The 27,167-nt window shown below is 56.5% G+C and overlaps 12 protein-coding genes across 12 annotated transcripts; 3 read left to right on the top strand and 9 right to left on the bottom strand.

Moving 5' to 3' along the window:
• Nucleotides 1-345: 345 nt before the first annotated feature.
• WHR41_02861 (uncharacterized protein) lies at nucleotides 346-3,107 on the bottom strand (the record flags this gene model as incomplete). Its single annotated transcript, XM_069371467.1, has 2 exons — nucleotides 3,003-3,107; nucleotides 346-2,946 (listed from the first exon to the last, which is right to left on the bottom strand). The coding sequence occupies exons 1-2, from the start codon at nucleotides 3,096-3,098 to the stop codon at nucleotides 346-348; spliced, it is 2,697 nt and encodes an 898-aa protein (XP_069231400.1). The 5' UTR covers nucleotides 3,099-3,107.
• Nucleotides 3,108-5,296: 2,189 nt separating this feature from the next.
• WHR41_02860 (uncharacterized protein) lies at nucleotides 5,297-6,749 on the top strand. The gene is made up of 3 exons (XM_069371466.1): nucleotides 5,297-6,260; nucleotides 6,315-6,417; nucleotides 6,487-6,749. The coding sequence occupies exons 1-3, from the start codon at nucleotides 6,030-6,032 to the stop codon at nucleotides 6,552-6,554; spliced, it is 402 nt and encodes a 133-aa protein (XP_069231399.1). The 5' UTR covers nucleotides 5,297-6,029; the 3' UTR covers nucleotides 6,555-6,749.
• Nucleotides 6,750-7,376: 627 nt separating this feature from the next.
• On the top strand, nucleotides 7,377-10,703 carry WHR41_02859 (uncharacterized protein; the record flags this gene model as incomplete). The annotated part of the gene is made up of 1 exon (XM_069371465.1): nucleotides 7,377-10,703. The coding sequence occupies one exon, from the start codon at nucleotides 7,377-7,379 to the stop codon at nucleotides 10,701-10,703; it is 3,327 nt and encodes a 1,108-aa protein (XP_069231571.1).
• On the bottom strand, nucleotides 10,691-11,816 carry WHR41_02858 (uncharacterized protein). The gene is made up of 3 exons (XM_069371464.1): nucleotides 11,759-11,816; nucleotides 10,963-11,687; nucleotides 10,691-10,890 (listed from the first exon to the last, which is right to left on the bottom strand). Exons 1-3 carry the CDS (start codon nucleotides 11,782-11,784, stop codon nucleotides 10,808-10,810), a joined length of 834 nt encoding a protein of 277 aa, XP_069231433.1. The 5' UTR covers nucleotides 11,785-11,816; the 3' UTR covers nucleotides 10,691-10,807.
• Nucleotides 11,817-12,394: 578 nt separating this feature from the next.
• WHR41_02857 (uncharacterized protein) lies at nucleotides 12,395-13,553 on the bottom strand (the record flags this gene model as incomplete). The annotated part of the gene is made up of 4 exons (XM_069371463.1): nucleotides 12,395-12,685; nucleotides 12,742-12,987; nucleotides 13,039-13,369; nucleotides 13,423-13,553. The coding sequence occupies 4 exons, from the start codon at nucleotides 13,551-13,553 to the stop codon at nucleotides 12,395-12,397; spliced, it is 999 nt and encodes a 332-aa protein (XP_069231575.1).
• A 1,465-nt stretch (nucleotides 13,554-15,018) lies between these two features.
• WHR41_02856 (uncharacterized protein) lies at nucleotides 15,019-16,242 on the bottom strand (the record flags this gene model as incomplete). The annotated part of the gene is made up of 1 exon (XM_069371462.1): nucleotides 15,019-16,242. One exon carries the CDS (start codon nucleotides 16,240-16,242, stop codon nucleotides 15,019-15,021), a length of 1,224 nt encoding a protein of 407 aa, XP_069231576.1.
• Nucleotides 16,243-17,613: 1,371 nt separating this feature from the next.
• Nucleotides 17,614-18,580, bottom strand: WHR41_02855 (uncharacterized protein; the record flags this gene model as incomplete). Its single annotated transcript, XM_069371461.1, has 4 exons — nucleotides 18,365-18,580; nucleotides 18,128-18,200; nucleotides 17,866-18,024; nucleotides 17,614-17,788 (listed from the first exon to the last, which is right to left on the bottom strand). Exons 1-4 carry the CDS (start codon nucleotides 18,435-18,437, stop codon nucleotides 17,614-17,616), a joined length of 480 nt encoding a protein of 159 aa, XP_069231577.1. The 5' UTR covers nucleotides 18,438-18,580.
• A 105-nt stretch (nucleotides 18,581-18,685) lies between these two features.
• WHR41_02854 (uncharacterized protein) lies at nucleotides 18,686-19,975 on the bottom strand. Its single transcript, XM_069371460.1, has 4 exons — nucleotides 19,774-19,975; nucleotides 19,689-19,697; nucleotides 19,561-19,632; nucleotides 18,686-19,502 (listed from the first exon to the last, which is right to left on the bottom strand). Exons 1-4 carry the CDS (start codon nucleotides 19,801-19,803, stop codon nucleotides 19,017-19,019), a joined length of 597 nt encoding a protein of 198 aa, XP_069231656.1. The 5' UTR covers nucleotides 19,804-19,975; the 3' UTR covers nucleotides 18,686-19,016.
• Nucleotides 19,976-20,146: 171 nt separating this feature from the next.
• Nucleotides 20,147-21,397, top strand: rpl-11 (60S ribosomal uL5 domain-containing protein; the record flags this gene model as incomplete). Its single annotated transcript, XM_069371459.1, has 4 exons — nucleotides 20,147-20,149; nucleotides 20,309-20,507; nucleotides 20,586-20,835; nucleotides 20,890-21,397. 4 exons carry the CDS (start codon nucleotides 20,147-20,149, stop codon nucleotides 21,014-21,016), a joined length of 579 nt encoding a protein of 192 aa, XP_069231572.1. The 3' UTR covers nucleotides 21,017-21,397.
• A 51-nt stretch (nucleotides 21,398-21,448) lies between these two features.
• On the bottom strand, nucleotides 21,449-22,753 carry WHR41_02852 (uncharacterized protein; the record flags this gene model as incomplete). The annotated part of the gene is made up of 2 exons (XM_069371458.1): nucleotides 22,171-22,753; nucleotides 21,449-22,056 (listed from the first exon to the last, which is right to left on the bottom strand). The coding sequence occupies exons 1-2, from the start codon at nucleotides 22,229-22,231 to the stop codon at nucleotides 21,449-21,451; spliced, it is 669 nt and encodes a 222-aa protein (XP_069231444.1). The 5' UTR covers nucleotides 22,232-22,753.
• A 356-nt stretch (nucleotides 22,754-23,109) lies between these two features.
• WHR41_02851 (uncharacterized protein) lies at nucleotides 23,110-24,143 on the bottom strand. The gene is made up of 2 exons (XM_069371457.1): nucleotides 23,658-24,143; nucleotides 23,110-23,588 (listed from the first exon to the last, which is right to left on the bottom strand). Exons 1-2 carry the CDS (start codon nucleotides 23,872-23,874, stop codon nucleotides 23,218-23,220), a joined length of 588 nt encoding a protein of 195 aa, XP_069231573.1. The 5' UTR covers nucleotides 23,875-24,143; the 3' UTR covers nucleotides 23,110-23,217.
• A 654-nt stretch (nucleotides 24,144-24,797) lies between these two features.
• ENO (Enolase) lies at nucleotides 24,798-26,686 on the bottom strand. Its single transcript, XM_069371456.1, has 4 exons — nucleotides 26,595-26,686; nucleotides 26,190-26,379; nucleotides 25,785-26,124; nucleotides 24,798-25,731 (listed from the first exon to the last, which is right to left on the bottom strand). Exons 2-4 carry the CDS (start codon nucleotides 26,368-26,370, stop codon nucleotides 24,936-24,938), a joined length of 1,317 nt encoding a protein of 438 aa, XP_069231574.1. The 5' UTR covers nucleotides 26,371-26,379; nucleotides 26,595-26,686; the 3' UTR covers nucleotides 24,798-24,935.
• Nucleotides 26,687-27,167: the final 481 nt, after the last annotated feature.

Here is a 27,167-nt window from a genome sequence, read left to right as displayed (position 1 = left end):
AGTGGGTCTGACTTTGGCGAAGTCTGTGGCTCGCTTGGAACATCAAGACTTCGATCCTTGTGAGGTAGAGTATCCTGAATCACAGAAACTGATTCTCGCGTAATGAGTTGGTCGAATTGAACGCATATTTTGAAGGAATCGAACGATCGCTTTTCCCCCGAGTAAGCAGAGCGTACTTTTTCTATCAACCAGTCTCACTAGCACTATCCCGTGAAGGATCTTGAAATAGCATCGCCCGCAACAAGTTTTCGAGCCTGTCTTGCGACAGGCAATCCTCCCTCTGTAAAATTTCCGATCGAAAAAAAAAAAAAAAAGAAAGTCCTTCCAGTTTGGGGTATCATCAGATCAGTGAACAAAAGAAAACCCAGCCGCGTCCGACCTTGCCCTGACCCTCCCGCGCACCTCGTCCGACACAGAGGCATTCGACTCCGTAGCTTCTAGCTCGTAGACAGCGCTGAATCGCGGCTGCGACTCTTCTCCGGCCACACTGTGTCCTTCATCCTCACTGATCCGCGGATCTTTGCCCATGCGGTACGACGAGAAGCGCGAAAGCGCAGGCGTAACGGACGTCTGCCTCTCGAGCCCGCTCGGGCAGTAGCAGCCTGCGTTCAGGCTGGGTCGGGCCGAGGGTTCGGGCTCGGATTGCGAGTCGAGGAGGCTGATGTGTTTTGGCCGGGGGAAGTAGGACGACGATTTGAAGCTGTGGCGTGGTGAGGAGAGCGGGCTCTCTGCGGGGGAAGAGTACATGGTCGCCGGCGTGACGCAGTCTTCGGCGAGGTAGGAGGAGCGCAAGGAGTTCGGGTCTGTGGAGCAGGTTGTGGCAGAGATGGGCTCGTCGGGGCCGGGCCGGGAGGACGACGGGATGGCGGTGGTGAAGTCTGCGTCTGTGGCGAGCCAGGAGTTGCGGTTGCCAGGGGCGGTTTTGTCGTATTCGTCGACGCGGTCGAGGTCGCGGGCGTATTCGGGCTCGGTGGGTGTTTGCTCGCGTTGGCCCAGTTCTTCGAAGCTGAACATTGAGTCGAGATGGCAGTCGTTTAAGATTGGCTCTTCTGCGACATTGTGGAGGCCGAAATCGAACTCTTGCCAGGGGTTGTGTGTCGTGCCAACAGACTTCTGTGCCGGGGAATCTTGCGAGGCGCCTTCCAATCCCTCTAAGGCCTCGCGGTGAGATGCCTCCCTTCGCTGAGTGCTACTTCCAAATCCCTGACCTACGATCTCATATGACCCTTGTCTACGGTGCCTGGGAGCTTGCATTGATTTTCGCGAGCTGTTCCGTCGAGCGAGACTGAATGAACGCTGCAGGGAGTGGACGCTGGAGCTCATGCTCATGCGAATGGATGCAGTGCGTGTAGGGTGCTGGATGCGGAGCGGTGGTGGGGTGAGATCCTGGGCATTGACCGAACTGCGTCGAGAGTTGGAAAAATAATCGGCGGCGTTGTCCGCTTCGCAGTCTGGGTGGATGGAAATGCGTCCTTCGGTGCTGGGGCGTGGGCCCTCATCTGGGGTCGACGGGAAATCCTCTCCTTTACCGAGAGTGCTGTTCGAAGATGTCGATTTGGTTACCTCATCCGGTTGGTCGTCTTGCCATGCAGGTGAGGCCACTGTCAGAACGCACAGAGGGTACGACGCTGACCCGACCTCGACACCAGCAGGTGAGTTTGTAATGCTCTTGAGCATTTGGAGAACGCCGTAGATGAGCAGCCAGCGGACCTTTCGGGCTTCCTGCACAGTGATTTTCTCTTCGGGGCGCGATCTCTCGAAACGGCGGTAAGCGTCGACAATTTTTCGGTTGGCTGTCCGATCAGGCAGGCTGTTCGTTGCCTGAGCGAGCGCCATTCGAGGCGGTAGGTGGACTTCTGAGCTTGAATTTGAGCGCACGAGTCTCAGGCTGCGCAGTGATCGTTGAGTATCAGTTGATCGCTTCGCCTCTGAAACTGCCGGTAAGAGCGGAGACGGATGCGGCAATGGCTCGCACCCATATCGTTCATTGAAAGCGTAGGTGTTCTGCAAACAGCAGATTCCTCCGCTGGCATTGGAGGCATTGTTCATATCATCGTCCGACTTAGTGTCCGCCAAGAGCTCGTACAGGCTGTCGAAATCATTGTGGAGATCGTGCCATAACTGGTTGTCGTATGGATCACTGTGACTGGGCGGGAAGTATCCGAGCTGTTCCATGTAATGAGTAGAAAGAAAGCACCGGAATCGATCCAAGTGAGCGCGAGCCGGTTTTGAGAGCCCTAGACGGTCGATGCCAAACTCTTCCTCAAGAAACGAACCGACCGCTCGCATCACGCGTGACAAGTGAAGATCCATCTCCAAAGAAGCCCTTGTGAGGAGCGCTTTGGTCATGTTGCTGAGTTCGGTATGATCTGGACCTAAATCAAAGCTGTCGTGCATGCCCACACAGTGTACGAAAGAGTTTGTCCACAGTTCCCGGAAATGAGCCTTCTCCGCGAGATTGAGAATCGCAGTCGCATATTGTACGTTCTCCGCCAGTGAGAGGTAGCCTTGCTGGTCGCAGTAGCTCAACAATCGAGCTTTTGCATCGTCCTGTGGTTGCCAATCTTGCGCTCGTTGCCAGAGTTCGATCAAAGCAAGTCCGAGTTTCTCGCCAACCAGAGCTTGATTCAAGAGGAAAGCGAAGAAGTTCCGAGTTGTTACGTGGTATGTGTAGGCTTGCTCGCGACTAAGGTCCACTGGTGCAGGTACGAATAGATCATAAATCTTTGGCTGTGGCGATGGAGAACCGCAGGAATCATATCCGCTGTCAGAAGTCTGTGATATCGTTGACTCTCTTCGAACCGAGAGGCATTGGTCGAGGAGATACGAGCAATTCGAGAGTTGGACGGCGGCAAAAGGTATCTTCAGGCTTGGGCCTCGTTTTGATGAACCATCTGCATGAAAGTGAACCAGGCAATTAGCGTCCTCGTACCATAGATCGTGATCCTTGCATCATGTTAGCTTGGGCTCGTGGAAAGGCGTAAGTCTGATTGTCCACCAACCTTTCGGAGACAATCCCATCGAGGCGATGTCTTTGCAACCCCGTTGAACCTGCGGGTTTTCGACTGTGCTCTGTCACGATTTAATCTCGGCTCCATGATAGCTCTGGAGGAGCCAAGGCGTGGAAGATCGCGCAGGTGATTGAGATCGCCTCCTGTCGCTCCGTGAAATCCTATTGCCAGGCGATGTCAACAGCATTCACGTGTGGACCAGCCAACGAATGCTTTTTGATATCCAGGCCGAGATAATGTTATTAGACAATAGGCAGGTGGCGGAGTGCATTCAAGACGCTGTAGACGCGATGCCGTCCCCTCCGCAGTAAAAGTCGAACGTAGTGTGAGAATCCAGGGCCGCGGGAGGTGGGTATGATGATAATTAGATAGCGGCTCGGACAAGGGTCTCGCATGGGATGATAGCTGGCGATGGGGACCTCCTCCAGAACGACACCAACCTTAACGGGCGTATGGTAACATCACCGGCCATAGCGCCTCGCCGGACAACGCGTTGCCGCCTAGTGTCACAACCGCCTTCTTCACGCCAACGGCTCGCGAACGCACGGCGATGCGATGCGCATGCCGTGCTCGCCGCGGCACCCGGTTGGACGGTGCCACTCGGTGAGCTCTGCAGGCTCGAGCCTATCTCCTGCCAGGAGCGCGCAACTTGCGAGCCGGAAGCGTTTGCACTGCGTCTTCGTCCATACCAGCGCGCCAGCGCCTGGGACGCCAATGACGATCGGTGGCGCTCGCAGACCCGGCGGCCCTGGGCCGTCGATGTTGCTTAGACTTCCGACAACCCCTGCAACTGGCCCAGAGAGGGCGTCATCCAGCCACGGACTTTACTCCCCACGCCCAAACTTGACACAACCTTTCCGACATCAGTCCCAATGGGTGCAACACACGCTGCATGGCCGCTGGACTGCTAACCCTGCTCCCACGCACACACGCGGCGGTTCTGAAACACCGTCCACCGTCCACGCCGCCTGCACGTTGCCCGCACGACCGCGCCTTAGACTGCCGGGACGCGTTAGGCTGACTCAGTCCACGCTCCTCGTCTCAGCACGGCCTTTTAGAGCGCCCATGCACCAAACTGCCGGCGAACGCTGCACGAGCGTCGCGAGTATAAGATCGTGATACTGCCGTCCTCACCGAGCGGTATTGTCCCTGCCTCGACGAAAAGGCTTTTGACGAGGTCGGCGTGGTCGGGCGCAGAGCCGCTGGAAGACGTGTGTCGCAGATCTAAGTGGAGTCCATCTGCATTCCCCGGACCTTTCTCTCACCATCCACGGCGCGTGTGAGATTTCACCGCGGAAGGGTGCACCATGTCAAGATTCCCGCGATGGAGCGTGTATGAGGAGCCGCGTATGCACACATGCGTGCAAGACGATTATCGTTCGGCCCTGCGCTTCGCGTCGTAATGCCACCGTGGACGATACCATAAGCTGATGGATGTTCGTCTGGGTGGTGCAGCAGCCAGTCCATTCAACGACTTCCACTGGCTGAGATATCGGACCACCCCACGAAATTGTCCGGCGAGGCGTTCTCCACCCGAAAAGCCACTTCCGGCACCCAGGCAAGCCCTAGCCAGCCGCCAGATGCCGGATCGCCGTTCGACATCACGCATGCGGTGGTAATAAGGCACATCATCCTGTACCTGTGCGTATCTTGTTTGCGCAAAGCTCACTTCTAGCTCCAGCTTGCACTTGCAACGATAAGCCCTATTCGTACGTTCGGTGTTCTATGCGAGCCCTCTGACGCCATTGAGGCGATATCAAACTAACGCTTCTTTGGGCGTTTGCACTAGAACGTTTCTCTCTGACAATCTCGCTCCTACTACGGGGCAGTTTGCACCATTCCTTCCATCCCTTAACTACCGACGAAGGCATCACGCTATGGCTTGCACAGAACCTCGCTAGGAGATGCACTGACTAATAACACCTGTGGATTCACATACGCTTGTCCTTGGGTATGCATTAGCTTGGCATCAGCGCAGACATGCGCGCCATAATTTGCTGCAGTAATGCACTTCTGGCATGATGCAGCAGTCCGTTGAGCAAAGCTGGACAATCTTTGAGAGCTCATGCTTGAGGCACATGTGAAAAGAGCTCCACAAGATCGTTCATATCCGGTAGCTGGACAGAAGCGCCAGACACAGCAGACAAAATCATGAATGCTGCGCATGCCGCTTTAGGCCATGGCGCTTTATGCTTCCAGCGTCCACGGAGCCAACTCTACCGCAAGGACTGGCCCTCCCGTCCCCTTCTACTCGATCCCTTCGCATAGATGATTCGAAACTCTCCGAACCATTTCAACTCTACCCCACGATCGCTTGGCCGTGGCGTGATGCTTGGCTCGTACCAAACTCGCGCTCTTCGACGTTTCACTTCAGAAGGGTTCGGAGAGTAATACTGTGGTACTGCCATGACGGCCCCGACGAGTCCGTGTGGGAGCGTTACATCTGTCGCTGGGGCTTGCTGGGGCTGCGATGGGATTTGCGAGAGCTGGAAAGTGTAGGCACACACGGTCTCACGACTTTTCCACGGCGAAGTCTTATCTCCGACGAGTATCGAGCTCGCTGGCTCCTTGCTCGAAGTGATGTCTTTCGTGAGTTATTCTCTTCGCAGCTTGTCTGGGACAGTCACGATAAGCAAATTCGAAGAGTTCTGCCCACATTGTTCTCATCACCTCGAGATGTCCTCGTGTTCAACGACGACTACCGTCTTGCACTAGTTTGCGGACATCGTGGACCAACGATATTGGACATTGGGACTTTTCAAGGCATCATCGTACACGCTTGCAAGATATTGCATTCACGATGCTAGTAGTTCAAGTCCTGCAAGAAGCCACAGTACACACGATATCCTGGGCGACGGTATGCCATGTCTTTCACCGTGTGTCAGAATTCATGAGCCACCACGCAGATCATTCACAGCTTTCACTTGAGCAAACAGCAGCACCTGTGGCCCAAACACTGGTACTCGTACTGGGCATCTGGCTTATTCGAGTTTCTCAAAAGCGAAGTGAATACACACCATGTCACAAATCTTGACGCAACCCCGCAACATGATGCTGGTAGGTCGGCCGTATAAAACCCCCCTTCTCATTGACGCAACGAGACCGTTCTCCTGCCACCACCACAACTCCCACTACAAACCTCTTCTCATCCACAAACCACGCACTACAATGTCTTCCAAGAACTCTTCTACTCCCTCCGGCTCTTCTAGCAAGGGCTATTCCACCACCAGCAGTGGTACCAACTCCCAGGTAAGCATCGCAGAGATATCGTACCTCGAGCTCTTTACCTGACTCTGCGCCTAGGGCAATCACTACTGCTCTCGCGACTACGGTGCCTCCGCCAGCAACCAGAACTCGTACCACTACTCCAACGCCAACGGGAGCTACTACTACTCCAACCCGAATGGTATGCCGGCCATAGCTTTCGCGGTGCTAAATGCACGCAGCGTTATCGATGGTGACTAACAGACACTAGGCTCCACTTACTACAACAACGGTTCTGGTGGGAGCAAGTACACTCCGGGCAATGGCAGCAAGAAGTGAAGACCGGCATCGTGCCAGGCTGGAGTCATCGCCTCCGTCAGGTGTTTCAGACCATGCTGCGATGGAACTGGTGCGAACATAAGCTGACGCGTGTGCCCTTCGCTTATAGAGGGGCATTGACGATCAGACGGCTGTACAGTAGAAATCCTTCTCTCATGAATGAATGATGCATCAAATGCAGGCTTTTCCAGCAAGTTCCACATTGGTTTCGTGAGTACAGCACTCGTTTGATAGAAATATTTCTCTGGTTAAGGAAGCTTCGTGCATTCAGATACCGGCTATTTCACGATTGTCACGAGACCACGATCGCCCGCAATGCTGGCTTGACCCTGTGTGGTCCATGCCCAGCCGTCTGCAATATATTTTCTCCTTTGTCCTTGCTGCGCACGCGTCACACAGGGGTGCCGATCGTGCATCCGAGGCGTGTGCAGCGGCAACGCATGGCTGCAGAAAGCAGTGACGGGCGTGAAGAGCGTGCACGGAAGCGTTTTGTGGCAGTCAATGGATGAACGTGAAGACTCGAGGAACGCAGCAGATCGTTCACGATATTGCCGTTGCGCACAATAGAAATAGCAGGGCCAGAATCGAAACGGCGCACGGGAAGCGGCGGGTGCCCCACGGGTGAGCACGAAACCCTGCACATCGCCTCGCCCGTGCGTCTCCAAGCCTGACAACGCAAGGGCACACGACGCTTATTGAAGCGAAGCGCGCCTGGTATTCCACGCCCTTCGATCCCTCCGTGCAATATCACCACCACCACCACCACCACCTCCACCTCCGCTGAGCATCTCTTCCGCACTCCCCTACCACGTCTATGGCGACATGCCGCCGGGTCCACCATTGCGCCTACGAGATGTGCTGTGGACGCTCCTCGTCCCCATCGCAGTCGCTCTGCAGCAGCCTGACGATGCCTCCTACAACACCCAGCTGAGCGGCCAGCCCAGCTACCGCGACACCTACCACCACAACCCGCGCACCTCCTCACAGCGCGCCCTTGCGACTTTCTCCCCGGCCGAGTCGGCCGTTCGAGCACCTCCTGCCCACAGGTCGCCGGCATCCACCAGTGTCGGCCTGGCCTCGCGACACCCGGCGCGATCCCTGCAGGACTGGCAAGTCGAGGACATCATACTCCTGGCGACAGTTGACGGAAGCATCCATGCGCGAGACCGCACCAATTTTGCCCCGAGGTGGCAGCTCGAGTCCGACACGCCTATGGTCGAGACGCTCTACCACCGCATGAGCAACAAGTCCGTCGGCAGAGAGAGTGCGGACCACGAGGATCCGTTGTGGATCGTCGAACCCAGTCAAGATGGGAGCCTGTACATGTACGCTCCGGCTTCGGGGATCAAGGGGATGCAGAGGCTGGGCTTCACTGTGAAAGAGCTGGCGGACATGTCTCCCTACGCGACGGAGGGGACACCGGCTGTTGCCTACACCGCGGACAAGAAGACGACGCTGTACACTATCGACGCAGCGACGGGCAACATCATGAAGATGTTCAGCTCTAGCGGCTCGTTGACGAACAGTGACAGGAGCTGCCGCCGAGTGAATCCCTTGGAATCTATGGACGAAGAGGAATGCGAGAAAATTGGCACTCTCACTCTAGGACGCACAGAATACACCATCGGCGTGCAGGATCGCAACACCGGAGACCAGATCACCACGCTCCGCTACTTCGAGTGGGCACCGAACAATCGCGATATAGATCTCTTGACGACGTACAAGAACACGCTAGACAACAAATACGTTTACACCCGTCATGACGGCACTGTCTTCCGACCGGCTCGGAAGAACGAGAACCGCCCGGCTTCTCTTCACCACAAGTTCTCCTCGCCTGTTGCGAGAGTCTTCGACATAATCCGTCCTGCGGATGAGCTAGGTGACGATATCTCCTTGGTCGTGCTTCCTCAGCCAGTACCTCCGCGAATCAGCGAATACATCGAAGACGAGTCCCCGCCGAGCGTCTTTGTGAACTGCACCTCGGCGGGCAGTTGGTACGCACTCAGTGACCAGAATTACCCGGAAATCACTTACGAGGCCCCGTTCGCCAAGTGCTACGAGACTAAACTGCCCGGGCTACCTTTGGCGAAGAGAGAGGTCAAGAAGTTCATTGGTGTTCACCCATTACATGGCCTTGACGAGGCGCCTAGCATGCCGATGATCGGTGGCACACAACATCTAGGCCTTGACGCACCGCCGAGGCAGACTATTACAGATGCTCTCACATCTGCGGGGAACTTTCGGTCGGCTGCTCAGAACGCGTCGAACATTCTCGCACTCATCATGGTATCTCTGTTTGTCGGCCTGGTCTCCATAGGGTGGTATGGCCAGAGAAAGGGGTACCTTACCATCAAGATCCCTTCGCAGCCTCAGGCCGCTGCGAAGCATGAACCCTTTTCGGTCACTCCCTCCGTGGATGCCGTGGAGTCTTATGACAAGACCATGGTCCGTGATTCGGAGCCGGCTCAGGAGACGATCTTTGCTCATACGAGGGAGCCATCTCAGAACGGCGCTACTCCGCCGGGCCGCGTTGAGGAGGATGATGATTACGAGAAAATCGACTCAAAGGACGCGGTGCCAGCTATCGATGGCGTGGATTCGATGGAGACTCCCAAGAAGAAAAAAGCCACTCGTGGCCGTCGCGGTGGCAAAAAGCAGAAAGAGAAGGATGCCGCTGCTGCTGAAGCCAGGGCGAAGCGGAACGGCGTGCAGATTGCTGAGCCGGCTGAGATCATATCTGTGGCAGCTTCCGAGAGCCCTCAGGTCACCGGGCCGCTTCAGATCAATAGCCTTATTATTCACACCGACAGAGTGATCGGACAAGGCAGCTGCGGTACTTCCGTCTTTGAGGGGTCTTTCGAAGGCAGGGCCGTTGCCGTCAAGCGCATGTTGTCTCAGTACTACGAGCTCGCGTCTCAGGAAGTTTCTTTCCTGCAACAGAGTGACGACCATGAGAACGTGATTCGTTATTACTGCCAGCAGAAAGACGATCACTTCTTGTACATCGCCGTCGAGCTTTGCCAAGCTAGCTTGTTCGAAGTTTGGGACGCCGATAGAAACAGAGACGACGACCGGCAGAAACAACTCGCCGCTCTCAAGCTGGAGATTCAAAGCGACATCCCTCGCAACCTCTACCAGCTTGCCAAGGGTCTTCACCACCTGCACAAGCTGCGAATCATCCATCGAGACATCAAACCTCAGAATATTCTTGTTGCTTTCCCCAAGCGATACGTTGACACTGGCCCACGTATGGTCATTTCCGATTTTGGCCTTGGTAAAAACCTTCCGGAAAACGTCAGTACACTGATAGATCCTACTGGCAATGCTGGTACATCAGGCTGGAAGGCTCCCGAGCTCATTTCTCAGCCTCGCGAGACTGAGAGCAAGCACAGCCAGAGCAACTCTGTAAACGGTAGCGAGAGCGCTACAAATGGCACGGCGAGCGGTGTCAAGCGTGCAGCTGACGTATTCTCACTCGGCTGTCTATTCTTCTGGATGCTCACGGACGGCATTCACCCCTTCGAAGACGACAACGGCTGGACGCAGCTCCGCGAGCTCAACATCAAGCGCGACCGCAAGAACATGGAAGTCCTCGAGCGCTGGTCGGACGCCTACGAACCCATGCAACTCATCACGTCCATGCTGGCCCACCAGCCCGAGCACCGCCCCACCGCCCTCCAAATCCTCAACCACCCCTTCTTCTGGTCGCCCGAGAAGCGCCTCGCCTTCCTCTGCGACGTCAGCGACCACTTCGAGCGCGAGCCTCGCGGGACCTACGAGGACTACTACGCCGGCGACTCCCAGCACCTGATGTGGCTCGAAGACTACGCGACGGAAGTCATGGGCCCCGCGCCCAACTTCCTCGCCCGCCTCGACCGCTCGTTCGTTGAGACGCTAGGCAAGCAGCGCAAGTACTCCGGCGACCGCTTGCTTGATTTGCTGCGCGCGCTACGCAACAAGAAGAACCACTACGAAGACATGCCCGAGGACGTCAAGAAGCGCGTCGGCCCGCTGGCGGGTGGGTATCTGAGGTATTGGACGGTCAGATTCCCGAGGTTGTTGATGGCTTGCTATGATGCTATTCATGACTGTGGGGTGGAGGGGAACGATCGATTTAAGGGGTATTTTGAGAATAGTGTTCAGGCTTAGTGGGCTGATTAGATGCTCGTATGGTATTGGCTATTATTCATTTTGGTTATTGGCCGCAGTCATTGCTCGCATTACATTGCATCGTTATGATCGCAGCGCGTCGCTCAACTGAAGGGTGTCTTTGGCTGCTCCAGCCACTCGTCGTCGACCTTGATCTTCACTTTCTCGTTGTAGAAGCAAACAAGCCCTACAAGCAAGCTAGTCAGCATGCATTCCTTCACGGGTGAATGAATGGGAGAATGTCAATGATCGACCTCACCTTCAATCTTCGCACACTCCAACGTAGGCCTCTCATAAAACCAAACCACATCCCGCGCCACCCCTCCCTCTCCCTTCCCCACATCCACCGAGTAATACTCCGCCTCGCCTTTATACGGACACTGCGTCCGGGTCTCGCTGCGCCTCAGAACCCCCAATTCCACGTCCGTCAGCGGCATGTAGAACCGGCACGGCAGGCCCGTCTCGAACAGGTGCACCGAGGCCGTCGTGTCGGCCACTTTCACGTCGTGCACGAAGACCTGGATGCGTCTGCGCGAGGGCAGCGTGTCGACGCGCTTGAAGGGGTCTTTCGGGTGCACGGATATGGGCGCGGCTTCCTCGAACCACCTGTCGGCGGCGGAGAAGTCGATTTTCGCGAGGCCTTTGAGTTCTTTGGCGGGGCCGGAGAGGTTGTCGGTGAAGATGAAGCAGGCGGATGTGGAGCGGGTGCCGACGGCGAGGGTGTAGGTGTGCGCGATGGTGGTGCCGGATGAGTCTTTGATGGGTTCGCCCTGGGTTGCGGAGAAGTCTTTGGGTTTGGTTGGGGAGTTGAGGAGCGCGGCGGCGGGCAGGTAGTATTGCGGGTAGTACGGGTGTTCCCAGACGAAGAGGGCTGATGTTGTGGAGGCGATGAATTGGCCGTTGAAGAGCACGCGAATCAGGCGAGGAGTTGGGAGGGTTTTGACGGGGCCGGAGGAGGCGAGTTTGAGGGCGAGTTCGGGGAGGCTTTGGGGTGGTGTTAGTGGTGTGGCGATGAAGGGCTGGAGAGAAGGGTTGTTGCGTGGTGGGAGACTCACGTTTTGGCGGCTGAAGGGGGTGGCATATTGAAAGACTCTTCGTCCTGGTAGTAGCTATGATTTGGTCAAGGTGTGTGGACAGAGAGTTTCTTGGTTTATTTGATGGTGAGGAGTGGTGGTTGATGAGCTCGATGGAAATCGTCGGCTCCGCTCACTCAGCAAGTGGGGAAGCTGCTGTTGATGACAAGCATTGTGGATTTGTGAGCATCTGAAGTCTGACAGCCTGGATGGGATCAAAGAATGCCTCAGTTCACTGGGGCGATGAATTCAATCTCTGTCCACTGATCACCGTTTCATTTGAGGAACATTCTCAAAAGCCGCGCCGTTCCTTTTCCAATCGGAAGAACAGAGCTGCGCGGCGTTTGTTGTACCATCGAGCGTCGCTCGTACGGTTTTCACAGAATCAGGCATTGTCTTGACTATTATTTAAAATCAATCAGATGTGTTCGTCGGAGTCTTCTTTTTGGTCAGGAGATTCGCAAAAGGTACCAGCGATCGATGAGATGGAACTGTCTGAGCCAACTTCAAGTGATGACTAGTAGTCAAACGAATCCCGAACGAAAATCAATTGATTCTGAAAGCTATCGGTCTGCCTGTGTTCCCTCAACCCGGTTCCAACTTCCTCTGCCAATTAATCTACAGAGACTGAAGGAGAGAAGTGTACGCGACCTTCGCGTTTCCGTTGCCATCGAAGAGCAGAGGGGAGGAGGAGGCGCGCCAAGAGGTGTTGTCAGTGACGCCCCAGCTGGTGATACCGACACAGTTGCTAACATTAAGGCACGAGTTCTTGGCCTTCTGGTAGTCGGAGGCAGAGGCACCGGCAATGTCAAGCTCGGTGACGGCGCACTCAGGAGCGGCGGCGCAGAGAGCCTTCATGGCGTTCTCGACGTCGTCGGAACGAGGCCAGCCGTTTCCATTCTGAAGGTGCTGGAAGACAATTAGTTTTTATTCAGGCGTGAGAGTGTGAATGCTCCAAGACTTACCATCTGGCTGCCAATACCGTCGATCGGGACACCGGCCGCACGCCACTTCTTGACATATCTGATGAGACCCTGGGTCTTGCCGTAGTTGGCAACGTCGAGGTTGTAGTCATTGATGTAGAGCTTCGCGTTCGGGTCGGCCTGGCGAGCAGTCTCGAAGGCGATGCGGACGTAGTCCTCACCGATGATCTGATACCAGTGGGAGTTGCGGAGGGTTCCGTCCTCGTTGAAGATCTCGTTGGTGACGTCCTGGGTCGTTCAGTATCGTATTAATCGAAGCAAATGGTCGAAGGTACTTACCCAGGCGTAGATCTTGCCCTTGTAGCGACCCATGACGGTCCTGATGTGATTTTGCATCACAGAAATCAAGGTGTTCTTGTCACGGATCTGGCTGACCCAGCCGGGGAGCTGGGAGTGCCAAACGAGGGTATGGCCGCGGATCATCTTGCCGTTGCTGGTGGCCCAGTTGACAAGGTAGTCAGCTCCATTGAAGTTGAAGTTGCCGCGAGAAGGCTCAGTGGCATCGAACTTCATCGAGTTCTCAGGCGTGATCTGCCCGAAGTGGGTCTTGGCGAGGTTGTTGATAACGCCATTGGAAAGAGTGCCCTGGTCACCAGCAGTGCCCCAGTACCTTCGAAGCAGTCAGTTTGGAGTGTCAGACACCACAAGGTGTTAGAAACTAACTTCTTGCCCTTGGCCTTGAAGCCAGCGTTGACAGTGCTGGCTGCACGCTCCTCGATGTTGGCATCGGGAATCGCCGCAGCAGATGCGAGCGAAAGAGCAGAGAACAAAGCGAGGGCGTTGGTGATCAGCATGGCTGCAGATTTCCGACCGACTTGGATCGCAAGGGTTTGAGGAGAGGGTTATGCTCAGGAAGACTTAGGGTTGATGAGATGCGATTAGGGCTGCCTGGAGGAGGATTGCTTGTGGTATTTATCTCCTTATGGAAGACTACGGTCGAAGCCATAATGCCTGAGCGCCTGTCACGTAAAGCATGGATCAATGGTTCTTGCACCCACACCACCTGGTCACACCGGACGTAACGAGTATATTACCCTGGAGGGGTCATGCACAAAATTGCGGAGTGAGGATGTAGCAGATCCACCTCTAAGGCGGCCAGTTGCACTTTACCCATCGCCGGCCTGGCTTAGGCGACTCGTGATGCATTAGATTAAGGGAGGAGTGTAACGTTGTGGTGCTGGACCAAGCCTCGGTCGAGGTCCGGTCTGAAAGGAGAAACAACACGCACGGAGGCTGAAGAGGCGTCTCGGCTAAATATGTGAAGCGTGGCTTGGCCCGAAGAAGCTTCGCTGGAGGCGGAGTCGCTTCTGCTTCCACCGTGGCGTTGGCCGAGGTGTTTCGCGTTGGATATTGCGCTCTAGTTCCTGTTTGCTCCCGAGTAATAACCCAATCACAACATTCCAGAATCCTGGAAATTTACGGACTGACCAGGACGTTTGAAGAATCCAAGAACCAAAGATCGCGGACAAGGACTACCCCTCAGCTCATTACCCACCTAGTATTCTGGGCATACATAATGAGTTGGTATTTTACCACGGTGATCTGCGGACTAGTACAATGAAGCGATGTGCCTAGTACCTACCGTCATCAATAGGATATGTCTAGCTGCATCTCGTATCCGAGGTCTATGGCCTTCTTCGCTATGAATCTTTCAAGGCACTAAGCAGGCGAATTGTTTAGTGCTGAAGCCTGGGCCTTCGGTCATGACTATCAACCTTCGAAGGGTGGTTTTAGAGAAGTAGCACTATGAAGTCCTTGGCAGGGCATCATCCAAAATAACCTGGCAACCGTTACTGGTGGAATGTGACAAGTCTGACCGCCTCTACTCGTAGCCGCAGGAGACCGTCATCTTGGTGGCGCGTGGGTGTTGTCGGCAGTGGTTGACGTCTACTTCAGTAAAGGCGCATTTGTTTAGGGAGCTGGCTTGCTCAAGCGGTCAGATTGCCGGCGAATCAGACCGAGAGTGTCGGAGCGTGGCCGGAATGTCTCCCTAAACGAGCTGGTTCACGCTTTGAGCAAGTAATACGGAGGTCTCCAAGATGAGTGGCGTCTTTGTGAAAGTGCCTTCAAAAGTGCCTCAGAAACTCACCGCCTAAATGAGAGAGCAAATGAGACATGTAATCTGGGCACATTAGCTACAAATGACACGGCCCACGAAGGAGTCCGCGGCAATGAGCAGACTAGCAGTCCGCGGAGTCGCAAAGATGACCTGTGGCGCTCAAGCTTTCTACGGGTTTACCCACTGTTAAGAGCTGTCACTCAAAGCTTCTCTCTCCCGTCCCTGAGTGCCCTCCAGTCCTCCTGGGTGAACGGCTGATATGAAGTCGCTCCAGACGGTAGCCAGTAAAGTACGTCTTTGCTGCCAGTCTTGGCGATGACATCTGGCTCCACACCCTCCCTCTTCGCTTGTCCCTTTTGTATCTTGAATGTGCCTGTGTATGAGAGCTCAGGCGTTATTCGCAGGAACAAAGGCACGGCATACCGAGGGAGCCGATCGGTGGCATATTGTGCGAGGCCCGCCAAATCAAGAGTCTGTGGCGTCACTCCAGCGGACAGAACAATAGCAGCACATCCGCACCTTCCATCAGCGTTGGGCACGCTTACGCCGTAGACGTTGCATTCGTCGATTTGATGGAAGTTCCCGACAACATCCGCCACTTCGTTCGTCGAAACGTTCTCCGAGCGCCACCTGAACGTGTCACCAAGACGATCGACGAAGAACACCCGCCCATCTGCATCTTGCCGCATGACGTCGCCGCTGCGGAAGTACAAGTCGCCGCGCTTGAACACATTGTTCATCCATCGCTTCTCGGATGCAGCGCTGTTGTCGAAGTACCCATGGAACACCGCTTCTTTCATAGCAGGATCGACGCGGTGCAGAACCTCTCCTGGCTCGCCGACACCGCTCCTCTGGACGAATCCGTCGCTCCCGCGAACGATGTCCTCGGTGTCTGGGTCGATCCTCGCGCGAACTTCTCCTCCGTCGTTCCAGTGGTTCCACAGTGACCCGCGAATTGTAATGGCGTTTCTCCCAAACTCGCCTCTGTTCCTGTTGTACGCGCTGCCGGTACCATCGGTTGCTGCGTAGAGCTCGTGAATGACTGGGATGTTGAACCGTTGTCGAAATTTTTCCCAGACGTCGGGCCTCATGCCATTACCCCAGGCCTCCTCAAGTCTATGCTCCCTCTCCAAAGGATGAGCCGGAGCGTTGACTAAGTACCGACAGAGCTCGCCGACATACTGTAGTCTATTGGCTCCGCTGGCGAATACTCCAGGCCAAAACGTCTTGTGAGAGAACTTTCTTCCGATCGCAATTGCGGACCCAGCAAAGATCGAAGGCACCGTGCAAAGACCTTGGCCCGCGCCATGGTACAGCGGCAGACATGTGTACATTTTGTCTCCTGGCTTGAGCTTCAGGTAGAGCGCGACGGCGCGAGCAGTGTTGATCCAGCGTCCGGCGGTGATCATGGTCGCTTTCGGCATGCCAGTCGTTCCAGACGTGTAGATTAGCTGTCGGAGATCTGTTTTGGATGCCAGACCTTCGACTGACCGGCAATGGTGTCGGGTCGTGACATGAGTTGACGAGTTCGAGGTCGTAGTACTGTATGCTCACGTTGACCTCTGACAAGGTTTCCTTGCATGGCTCGACGAGATGTTCGATGCCTCGCTCCGCAAGCAGGTATCTTGCACCAACCAGCTAATGTACGTTCAGCTTCGGATCTTTGCAAGTCTCGTCTAGACTCGTCTTACTTACCTTGACGCAGTGCTGCAACGAGTCTCCCGTCAAATTGCTATTAATGAAAGCCGGGCAAGCTCCAATCCCTTCCAAAGCGAACCACAAAAGCAAGTAGCTAGAGCTGTTCCGTCCATCAAGAGCAACGATTTCGCCCTTTTCGATCCCCATGTCCTTCAGAAGCCAGTTGCCGACTCTCTGCACATCCTCGTAGAACTCTCTGTAAGTCCATCTGCGATTCTCAAAGATCGATTCCAGGAATAAGTTGTCAGGCCCCGCCTTCGACGCCCATTCCTCGAGGAAGTGGTAGACTAGAAGCTTGTCCTCGCTTTGCCTCGCAGCGATGAACTTGAAGGACTCTTCGGCCGCTTTGCTGAGGCTGCCTGCTCGGAGGTCGTGGCGAATGTGATATTTGGCGTCCAGGTACGCTGCTGTAGCAGTAATGCCTGCTATAGCGGCAGCGGCAGGTACTGCGATGCTTCTATCAGAGAGTGGGTAAATTCCGTGTCGGGACGATTCACTTACGCGCCATTGGTCGTGTAACGATCGAGTTTCTGCTCGCGGTAAACCGAGAATCAAGTCGGCAGGGTCATCAGAAGAGCATTCCCAAGATTATTCTTTCATTACATCGCTCTTTTTAAGTGGATTATATGTTGTCCTGCTGACTGCCTCGCGTAGGTATTGCCTCGGTGATCTGCAGCGTCCGCAGCGTCCGCAGCGGGGAAATACTCAGGCTAGTCGAGCATAAACGGCACAACATTACCGGGCCCTGTTGGTGACGGGAGATTCTGGTCTGCTATGATTAGTCGTTGCCTCGTTGCGAAATCATTGGCCGCATGTTGCCGTTTTTGGTGACGGAAATTATCTATACCGTATGGATATATTTCCTAAATACCTGTTCCCACCCAAGCAAACAGTGAAGATCGTGCCCTTTCAGAACACAATGATAAGCAGCTTCGCACTGTACAATAGCTGCAGTTCAGACGCTCCCCTGAGAATGTACACAGGCGCCGTCTTCGTGGTGTATCAACGCAGGAGAATGTATGCAGACACGCAAGCTTTCTTCCTCTCTGCATCCGCCTCTCAAAAATCTCTACCCAACGTTTTGTCGTCGGACGTGTTTACTTCGTGAGCTTCTCGGCCTCCTTCTTGGCCTGCGAGCCGAGCTGCTCGGCCTTGTTGAGGGCGGCGTTCGCGCCCTCCTTGGTCTTCTCTGCGGCTTGGCCGATCTTGTCCTCGACGGCGGCGAGGCCGTCCTTGGCCTGGGCCTCGAGTCTCTGCTCACGGCCACCCATGCTATCAATGGTTAGTGCCCGGACGCCTTCGTTGTCTAGCATTCGACAAGCCTCCAAACTCGTCGTTGGTATACGTACTGCCAGTGGTTGATGTAGCGGTAGCCCTGAGTCGTCTGTGCGCCGAAGTTGACCAAGTGGCAACCGAAGAGGAGGTAGTTTCTGGGCGAGACGGCCATGGCGTAGCGCATGAAGGTGGAGCTGTAGCCGATAAGGGCGGCGGTCATGGGACCGGAGATGCTGTTGTTGAGGTCTCGGTCAGCCTCTGTTCCCATTGTGATTGAGCATTTCAAGCCGCGCGTGCGCAATTGAAGCAGTCGTGTAAGCGCTGTGATATACATACATCTCGGGGTCCTTCTGAGTGTCCATGACGGCGGCAATGGGGATACCGAAGTTGGAGGCCGGGCCCCAGAAGTCTGCGCGATTGAGCATCCGTCAGCTACATTCGCCCTGCCAAATATTCGCGCATCCCTTCCAATGCCTGCTCTTCTCCAATTGCTTTGATATCTTCCCAAGCAGCGCAATGCGCCCCGGCATGCGTGCAACCAATCCTCCTCTTCTTAATCGGCTCGAGACTCACGGGTGGAGCAGAAGTAGTCCAGGACCGGGTTGGACCGGATCTTCGCGTTGAGCGCCTTGATAGCTGCGGCCATTTTGTCGACGTCGGCGTGCGATTGCTCGGGTTGCGATGTCGGGCGGGCGCAAAGTTGTTGCTGGAGTCGTGTGAGGTTTGATTTGGCTGACCTTGGGCTTTGCAGCGAGCAGCTCCGATGCGGCTGGCGGGAGCCGGCAAACGCGGGTGGGGACTGGCTTTTGGGGCAGGACGCCGCAACAACGGGCACATCGCATGTATACTTCCATAAGACCGGAGCTAATGAAACAAAACGCGAGAGGATAAAAATGACAATTCGAGGTATGTTTTCATTGTGGCGCTTGAAACTTTGCGCATTTGCTATAGTACCGAAGTGACCCATCTCACGTGGAACCTCATGACTTCGACCTGACTTCGAGGTCTTCTTTCGTTTTCGCCAAACGCCTCGCTATCGCATTGCAGCGTTTCCCTTCCTTCAAATGTCCACATTGAGACATCGCTGTCCGACCATGTACATGGCGTGCTCTGAGTTGCAGACTCAGCTCATCGCTGTTCTAGAGAGATGTGTCGCAAACGCTTGACTGGTAGCCTGCATCGCCGTTCGAGCGTAACTTCGCAAGTTATCCATCATCTCAACTCATTACCGCGGAGGAAAGCCACGGCCACCGGGAGGGGGCGCGAAACCGGGAGGAGCACCTCCAGGTGGGGCGAAGCCTGGCGGCGGAGCGAAACCTCCAGGAGGGAAGCCCGGGGGGAAACCAGGCGGAGGCCCTCCTCTGCCCGGGAATCCTGGGCCGCCGACGCCAGCCGCCGGGCCTTGCAATCCGATACCTGCGCCTCTTCCTGCCGGTCTGCTAATACCTGGGCCTGCTGCCATCGCTGCGGGTGCGGTTGCGCCAGGTGCACTGGTACCAAGTCTTGCGCTGGGGTCTGCGGGCGGAGGTCCGTCAAGGGAGCAAGAGACTACGTTGGAGCCGCGGATGATGGCCAGACCGAGGGCGCGCTTCTCTTCGCTTTCAACGGTTTGTTGCGCGCTGCTTCCTGCCGCGCCGGGGGCGCCAGAGGCCTTAGACTTGCGCTTCACTCTGCGGAACTCTTCGGTGTCGGCGAGGACGAGGTTCATGTGCTGAATCATGTCAGTGACCAAGCGTAGGCAAGAAGATGCGACGGCAGAGCAGACATACCTTGTCGAAGGCCAGCATCTGACCAACGAGCTGTCTTCCATCCTTCATCGTGACGCGCATCTTGTGGTTGATCTATCGCGATTGTAAGCGCATGCGGCGGGCTACACCTCCATGAAGAGATCACTTACGAAACCTGTCTATGAGTCCGCATCGTCAGCTGCGTCCGTCAACATATGGAGCATCGCCGGAGCGGGTCGCGCGCGCGCAACTTACCATCTTTCCCTGCTTGTTTGATGCAGACATGCTGGGTGTCGGGCGTGCCTGGGCACGACTTGGGTTCTTGGGTGTTTTGGTAGGTAGGCGTGGTGCTGATCGCGCGACCTGATGGACGTCGAGGTAGCAATGACGGGAAGTGCAGTCGCGCGCAGAGGGTCTGCGCCAATCACATGCAATGGGCTCGCGCGCCGCTGGCGAAGAAAGTGAAGTTCGTCGCAGCAAGTCGGCCGCGCACCCGAGTCATGCGGGCTGCTAGCGGCACTTGGCAAAGCGCACTCTCCTCCCGAAATCTTGCTCTCCAGGCCAGCGGACTTCTCGACACCAGCGACTCCGACAACAACGACCACCGGGACGACTCAAATCCAACAAAATGGTACGACTGCCCTCTATACACCCAGAACAATTCGAGCATATGGAATTGGAGCGAAATTTGGCCTCGAACGGCGCAAGAGATTGGGACATGCGACGGACTTTGGCGATCGGAAAATTGCTGCAGAGGAGGAACTGCGGGCTAACACATCTCGACGTATAGGCCATTGGACAGTCCTCGCAGCAGCAGGCCGACGGCCAGAATGTCAAGACCCAGGGTGCCGTTGACAAGGCCGCCAACCCCATGCGCGAGCTGCGCATCCAGAAGCTCGTCCTGAACATCTCCGTCGGCGAGTCCGGTGACAGGCTCACCCGTGCCGCCAAGGTGCTCGAGCAGCTGAGCGGTCAGACTCCCGTCTACAGTACGTCGAATCACCGCCCAAAAACGAGGCAATATCCGAAGATGGCATGAGGGAAATGGAAAATTAACGCCTCGACAGGCAAGGCCCGCTACACCGTCCGTACCTTCGGTATCCGCCGTAACGAGAAGATCTCCGTCCACGTCACCGTCCGTGGCGCCAAGGCCGAGGAGATCCTCGAGCGTGGCCTCAAGGTTAAGGAGTACGAGCTCCGCAAGCGCAACTTCTCCGAGACCGGCAACTTCGGTTTCGGTATCTCCGAGCACATCGACCTGGGTATCAAGTACGACCCTGCGATCGGTATCTACGGCATGGATTTCTACGTTGTCATGTGAGTGCATGAAAGAGTTGTGGAGGTTGGAGCCAGTAACTAACAAGATTGAAGGTCCCGTCCCGGTGAGCGTGTCGCCCGCCGCAGGCGCGCGAAGACCCGCGTTGGTGCTTCCCACAAGGTCAACGCCCCCGAGGTCATCAAGTGGTACAAGAACCGCTTCGAGGGCATCGTCAGGTAAAAAGCTGGAAGGTGGATTGTGGTTTTCGATGACAAAATTCAAATGTGGTTTCGGCAACGGCGCAAGAGCGAGGCTATTTTCCCGTAGCATGAGGATATATCCGGGCCTATCGGAGCTTTACCTTTACGCTTGAGCAAGATCGCAAAAATGGAGGCCTCGTTTATGACGCGAGCTGGCCGCTTAACCATTGATCGCTGCCTCGACGCTTTTGTCTCTCCAAAATCTCAATCTGTGTCTGGTGGAATGCTGGGCCTGGACGTGAAAGAAATCAGGGTAGGTGGAAATGTTTTCCCTCTTGTACTTTTCTCGCTACCCGTCAATCGTCTCAGAAACTGTTCATCATCGAATACCATAATCGAATTGCCGGCGTCAACCGCTCAATTCTTCGCTTCTTCACTTCATCCACTCACGCCCTAACCATTACACCCTGCCCTACCCAAAAACACACAACATCCCCGCAATCCCCCCAAGCGCAACAACAGCACCCCTCGACCTCGCCACCGCCACCGCCGCACCGCCCGTCGCCGCCGCGCTCGCGCTCTCGCTCTCAGACCCAGACCCCGTCGCACTCTCACTCGCACTCTCACCCCCCGACGCCGTCGTAGCAGAAGCCTGCACCTCCGTCGTGCTCTCCACCGTGCTCCTCCCCTGACCCGAAGTCGCCGAAGCCTCCGCAGTCACAGTCTGGTACGCCGCCGTCGTGCCCCCGTGCACCAGCCCGCTCTCCCCCGCGCTGACTCGCACGCCGCCGACCAGCGCGTCCGGCCCGCCGGGCGTGAGCGTGTAGCCCGCGATGCGCAGCGTGCCGTCCAGCGCGGTCGCGTCGTATTGCCCGCCGTTCGGGGCTGTGAAGGAGGCGAGGGCGGTGAGGGTTGGGGAGCTGGTGCTTGTTGTTGGGATAGAGGAGGTGCGGGGAGGGGTGGTGAAGGCGGTGCTGTTGGCTTGCGTGCTGAAGTTGGTGATGGTTGGGTTGCGGAGGGAGAAGGTTAGGGAGGGGTTTGGGTCGATGGGGTCTTGGGTTTGCGGGTTTGGGTGGGGTGCTGGTGGAGGTGTTAGTTAGCGGTGGGTTCTTGTTTGGTCGTTTGGTTCGCGAAGATGACGCTGGTGTGGTGGCGGCGGCGGCGGTTTGGTAGGTTGCAGGTGTTGGTACTTACAGGCTGTCGCGAGGGCGAGGAAGCCGATTGCCAGCATCTGCTTGAGACCGGTGTACTTCATGTTGGCGCTGCGTAGCGTAATGAATACGTCTTCAAGTGGCTGCTGATATGCCGTGCGTTGGTGTTTGTAGCTTTGTAGCGGGGCAAGTCGCAAGTCAAGTGAAGTCGCGAGAATAATGTCAGCTCACAGCTCGCTCAATGGCCGTCAGCTGTCAAGTCGCACCACGCACGATCACAAACTCCAACAGTCGTACGAGCATGGAGCGCGAAGGTAAAGGAACAGGTCCCTCCCCCGGCGAAGCAAGAAGCTCTTATCGCAAACGAATCGAGCGCCTCTGCAAGCGTCCTTGGAACCAGTTCCTAGCGGGAAGCTGCCTATGCACGTCTGCATGCGCCGGCTGCAGGGCTTTGCGTCACCGCCCTGTGTCCCCTCAGATTTGTTGCTCACGGCGGAGATATGCAGGTGGTGGTTGACAGCTGCAGAGGGGAGAGGGGAGCAGAATTACATTGCGTACGAGAGAGGGATTATTCCTGCGATCTCTACATCGATTGCTTGATTTTGACGGACAAATACTCCGCTGCTCGCAAGCTGAAGCTGGAGCTTTACGAACACCATGTCGCAGCCCCAGACTGCAGGGCCGCAGAGCCGAGAGCCGAGTGGGGGTGATGGGCCAGCACGGCAGTGGGTGGTGCGCTTTTGCGCGATTTATACCCGAGTGGTAAAGTCAGATAAGATATAAGAGCTCGTGTTATTTGGCGTGGAACAACACTATATATGTATCCAAACAGTGATGTTCCCCGCCAAAAGCGTGTGTTATTAATGTAGCATTGCACGCAGCGTGGCGCAAGCACAAGCAGCACTGCCCTTGCATGGAGAGCAAGCGAGAACATGACATCGTAGCAAAAGTCCGCACAGCGCACGCGAAGAGGCAGGTAAGGAAAGGAGAAAAAAAGATCAAAGGTCTCAGTAAACTGCTAGCAACGCCCCGAAACCCAAGGTATCGTACCGCAACATCTCCATCCCCAATTTCCCCTCTCCATCCCTCACTACAAAACGGCCACCAACCCCGCCGCGAAAACCACACCCCCCAACCCCACAGCCAGCGCCTCCGCGCCGCCCGTCGACGCCGCCGGCGTGCTGCTCGCCGTCTCCGACCCCGTCTCGCTGGCCGAGGAAGAAGCCTCCTCCGTGCTCGACGACGTCTCCTCCGCCGAAGCCGTGGAGCTGCTGTCCTCGCTGGCGCTGGCGCTCGCGGCGGACGCGGAGGAGGTGATGGACTCGGTGCTGGCGGCGCTGCTCTGCGCCTGCGAAGAGGCCGCGGTAGTAGAGGCAGCGGCGTCGCCGGCGCAGGTCGCGGCCGTGGGCAGGTTGCTGACGCCCTGGCCTGCGCAGAGGGAGTTGGCGAATTGGAGGGTTTCTGTGGGAATGTCAGTCGCCGTTCATTGTCCGGTCATTGCGTTTCTGTTTGAAAGCGGCGACAACTTACTGTCCTGGTCCTCCTTGCTGCAAGCCTTGCTAACGCAGCACGAGAGGCCGCTGAGCAGCTCGGTGTTGCTGCAGATGCACTGGACGTCGAGCGAGTTGCACGACCCGAAGCTGTCGCCTACGCAGCTGGCGGCGCAGGTCGGGAGGCCGGGGATCTGCGCGGAGGCGAGCGAGGTGAGGAGGGTGAGGGTGAGGGCGGTCAGAGTGGTTGTGTGCATGGTTGCTGAGTTATCAAGATGAGACTTTTGACGATGTTGCTGTTTTGCTGCAGGTGCGTAGGGTAAGGTAAGGTACAGCAGGCGAGCAGAACGGAGTGGGTCAGTAGGTAGCAAGGTAGTGAGGTGAGGTCGAGAGTCTCAGAACAAACCACAAACACTCCCACAGCAGCAGCGAGGCGGACCCTTCTTTTAAAAACCGTACGACACTCTATTGACCAGCCCAACGGGGCAGCCCTGCGCTCCGCATTCCCTGTGCCTCGCTCGCGGTTGGAATGGCGTTGCGCAGCCATTGGTGTCGGGTCGCGGCGCGCGCGTCTAGAGCTGGCCGGCGCAAACGCCCAAAAACGCCCGCTTGCCCTGATCCGTCCGGTCACGCTGTCCAGGGGGGCGTTTTTGGCTTTTTTTCCGTGTCGGGCAGCTTCAGGTGTCAGGATCGTCTGGCTTTTGGCGGAAACAAACTTGTCACATCTTGTTTCTTCACGGCTTTCGCTCGAGCATGGTCAGGGGCCAGGGCTGCGCGCGCGTACGTACGCTCCGTCCGTTGCTCTCTCGACGAGCCCGGAATGCGAGAGCCAGGAATCGCTGCTGTGGACTTGCAACCGCGTCGCATTCGCGAGCCACGCGGCTGATGACTGCGATGCCCTTTTCTGCGCGGCAGTCTCTTGTTTCGACGTGAAGATCGTTCACCCACGCAGTAGTACATGACAACAAACGCTCCCTGCGAGTTGAGGAAGTGATGTCGCTCGGCCGGTCCCTGATCTGCAAGCCGGGCGGGCAAAATCCATCGCGTCGTCGGACCCACATTATTATCATTGTCAGGGCAAGTACTTTGTGTATGTTTTGACGACCGAGCAATACCGGCGTTTCACTGCATGGAGAGCGAGGGATGACAAGGGCATCAAATAGAACCTCAAGGGCGATGATTGATGAGAAATCCGTTCGTTTACTTTTCATTTTTGTGCTATTCATTCGACCAGCCCTAGCCATGCATCCGAGCCGTCATCCTCGTCATATCATTGAACCTTTCATGAAGAAAGCCAGAGCCACTACTAATCAGCAGCTTAAAGGTTGACGGAAGTGCGGAACTTCTCGCCGGCGTAGACAGCCTTGTCGCCGAGCTCCTCCTCGATGCGGAGGATCTGGTTGAGCTTGGCGAGACGCTCAGAGCGGGCGGGGGCACCAGTCTTGATCTGGCCGGTGCGGAGGCCGACGACGATGTCGGAGATGGTGACGTCCTCGGTCTCGCCGGAGCGGTGGGAGACCATGACGCCCCAGCCGGCGGAGAAGGAGTCCTTGGCGGCGTTGATGGCCTCGGTGATGGTGCCGATCTGGTTGACCTTGAGCAGCAGGGCGTTGCAGGCCTTGGTCTCGATGGCCTTCTTGATGAACTCCGGGTTGGTGACGGTCAGGTCGTCGCCGACGATCTGGAAGTCGGAGGTCTTGTAGAAGTAGCTCCAGGCCTCCCAGTCGTCCTCAGCGAAGGGGTCCTCGATGGAGACGATGGGGTACTTGGCGGCGAGCTGCTTGTACTGGTCGGCCAGCTGCTCGTAGGTGATCCACTTGCTCTTGTCGGAGTCGGGGTTCTTGAAGTCCAGGTCGTACTTCTTCTCCTCGGCCTTGTAGAACTCGGACGAGGCGACGTCCATGGCGATCTTGATCTGACCGGTGTAGCCGGCCTGCTCGATGGAGTCGGTGATGAGGTCGAGGGCCTCCTCGGCGGTCTGAATGTCGGGGGCGACACCACCCTCGTCGCCGACGTTGCCGGCAGACTGGCCGTACCTCTTCTTGGTGAGGGCCTTCAGCTTCTGGTAGACCTCAGCACCCTGGCGCATGGCCTCAGAGAAGGAAGGAGCGGCGCTGCATGTCGTCAGCAAAAGAAGCTCTAAGATGTATGCGTTGCCAAAACTCACGAAGGAACGATCATGAACTCCTGGAAGGCGAGACGGCCACCGGCGTGGGAGCCACCGTTGACGACGTTCATGAAGGGAACGGGGAGGACGTAGGGCTTCTTGGTGCCGGCGAGGTCGCTGATGTGAGCGTAGAGGGGGACACGCTTCTCGGCGGCGGCGGCCTTGGCGACGGCCATGGAGACACCAAGGATGGCGTTGGCGCCGAGGTTGGTCTTGTTGGTGGTGCCATCGAGCTTGTTGAGGAAGGCGTCGACGGCGGCCTGGTCCTTGACGTCCAGGTTCTCCTTGATGAGCGCCGGGGCGATGACATCGTTGACGTTGGCGACGGCCTTGGTCACACCTGTGTTGCCCTCATGTCAGAGCTCTGTGTCCTCGCAATGATGTGTTTTCTCTGTCAATCCTTACCCTTGCCACCCCACTTGCTCTTGTCGCCATCACGGAGCTCGCAGGCCTCGTGGGAGCCAGTAGAGGCGCCGGAGGGGACGATGGCGCGGTGGAGGCCAGTCTCGGTGACAATGTCGACCTCGACGGTGGGGTTGCCACGGGAGTCGTAGACGTAGCGGGAGTGAATCTTGGAGATAGGCATGATGGCGGACTGCTGGCGAGGAGGAGGTGTCAGCAGGAGTGTCGAACAATGAGAGTGACGTGCAAGTGAAGTGACGGGCAGACCAGGGCCGCAGAGGCACCTAAATGGGTTGCTGCGGTCCAAGGTCGAGCAGGCATCCCGATCTGACCCGCGAAATGCGGAGCTCCCATGGGCAGCGACGTGAAGGGGAGCGCGCTAGGGCGAATGGTGCAGTGGAGGCGTACCTGAAGCTTCTCGGGTGGTTGTGGTATGTGTGTTGTGGTTGTCGGAGGAAGGAGGACGCTGGGAAGTGACACGAGGTGTTGTTATTTTTTTCCCACTGACACCCCGCCAGCTGCGTTGGGAGCTAAAATGGAGGGGGAGATCCCCGCAGCGCCGAGCTCAACCAGACGCTGCACGCCGTCGTCGGCCACCACCAAAGAGTCATCGTCATTTCAGCCTGGCAGCCTTGCAGTATGCGGCAGCATTTCCAGCGAGCTGGTCAATAATGAAGCGCCTATCATGCAGTACCGTCAACCGCATGAGCTCACCCAACACGCAATTGAACTTCCCTCAGAAACGCCATACAAATAAATACATCAAACAGCCACATCATCACAAACCTGATAGGCCGGCCCCGCGCTGCCAGCCAGCTATCGCCCGTCCCTTTCTCCCCGAAGTACGGCCTTCGAACGCGATGTCGCCAGAGGGCAACGTGGGCGACGGTCCGGAGATGGCGGAAGGTGGGTTTTGTCTGTTGGTCATCACGTAGGACCAGCTTATCCATGAAGATTGTGCTTGTCGTCAGTACCCCGCGT

This window comes from Cladosporium halotolerans (assembly GCF_011745625.1).
Source record: "Cladosporium halotolerans strain TM138-S3 chromosome Unknown Sca7, whole genome shotgun sequence".
Classification (NCBI taxonomy): domain Eukaryota; kingdom Fungi; phylum Ascomycota; class Dothideomycetes; order Cladosporiales; family Cladosporiaceae; genus Cladosporium; species Cladosporium halotolerans.
The sequence above is the reverse complement of the archived record's forward strand: the minus strand, read 5'-3'. Positions and strand labels throughout refer to the sequence as shown.

Bases quoted from the DNA above. Each gene is read 5' to 3' on its own strand.
- ENO (XM_069371456.1), bottom strand. From the start codon at position 26,370: ATGCCTATCTCCAAGATTCACTCCCGCTACGTCTACGACTCCCGTGGC. The intron at 26,125-26,189 runs GTAAGGATTGAC...AGGGCAACACAG, and splicing joins GAGCAAGTGGGGTGGCAAGG to GTGTGACCAAGGCCGTCGCC. The intron at 25,732-25,784 runs GTGAGTTTTGGC...GACGACATGCAG, and splicing joins GAGTTCATGATCGTTCCTTC to CGCCGCTCCTTCCTTCTCTG.
- WHR41_02860 (XM_069371466.1), top strand. From the start codon at position 6,030: ATGTCACAAATCTTGACGCAACCCCGCAACATGATGCTGGTAGGTCGG. The intron at 6,261-6,314 runs GTAAGCATCGCA...CTCTGCGCCTAG, and splicing joins GCAGTGGTACCAACTCCCAG to GGCAATCACTACTGCTCTCG. The intron at 6,418-6,486 runs GTATGCCGGCCA...AACAGACACTAG, and splicing joins CTACTACTCCAACCCGAATG to GCTCCACTTACTACAACAAC.
- WHR41_02854 (XM_069371460.1), bottom strand. From the start codon at position 19,803: ATGTCTGCATCAAACAAGCAGGGAAAGATG. The intron at 19,503-19,560 runs GTATGTCTGCTC...GACATGATTCAG, and splicing joins AGATGCTGGCCTTCGACAAG to CACATGAACCTCGTCCTCGC.
- WHR41_02851 (XM_069371457.1), bottom strand. From the start codon at position 23,874: ATGCACACAACCACTCTGACCGCCCTCACCCTCACCCTCCTCACCTCG. The intron at 23,589-23,657 runs GTAAGTTGTCGC...ACATTCCCACAG, and splicing joins CAGCAAGGAGGACCAGGACA to AAACCCTCCAATTCGCCAAC.
- WHR41_02858 (XM_069371464.1), bottom strand. From the start codon at position 11,784: ATGCCACCCCCTTCAGCCGCCAAAAC. The intron at 11,688-11,758 runs GTGAGTCTCCCA...ACCACCCCAAAG, and splicing joins CCCCCTTCAGCCGCCAAAAC to CCTCCCCGAACTCGCCCTCA. The intron at 10,891-10,962 runs GTGAGGTCGATC...GCTTGCTTGTAG, and splicing joins GGAGTGTGCGAAGATTGAAG to GGCTTGTTTGCTTCTACAAC.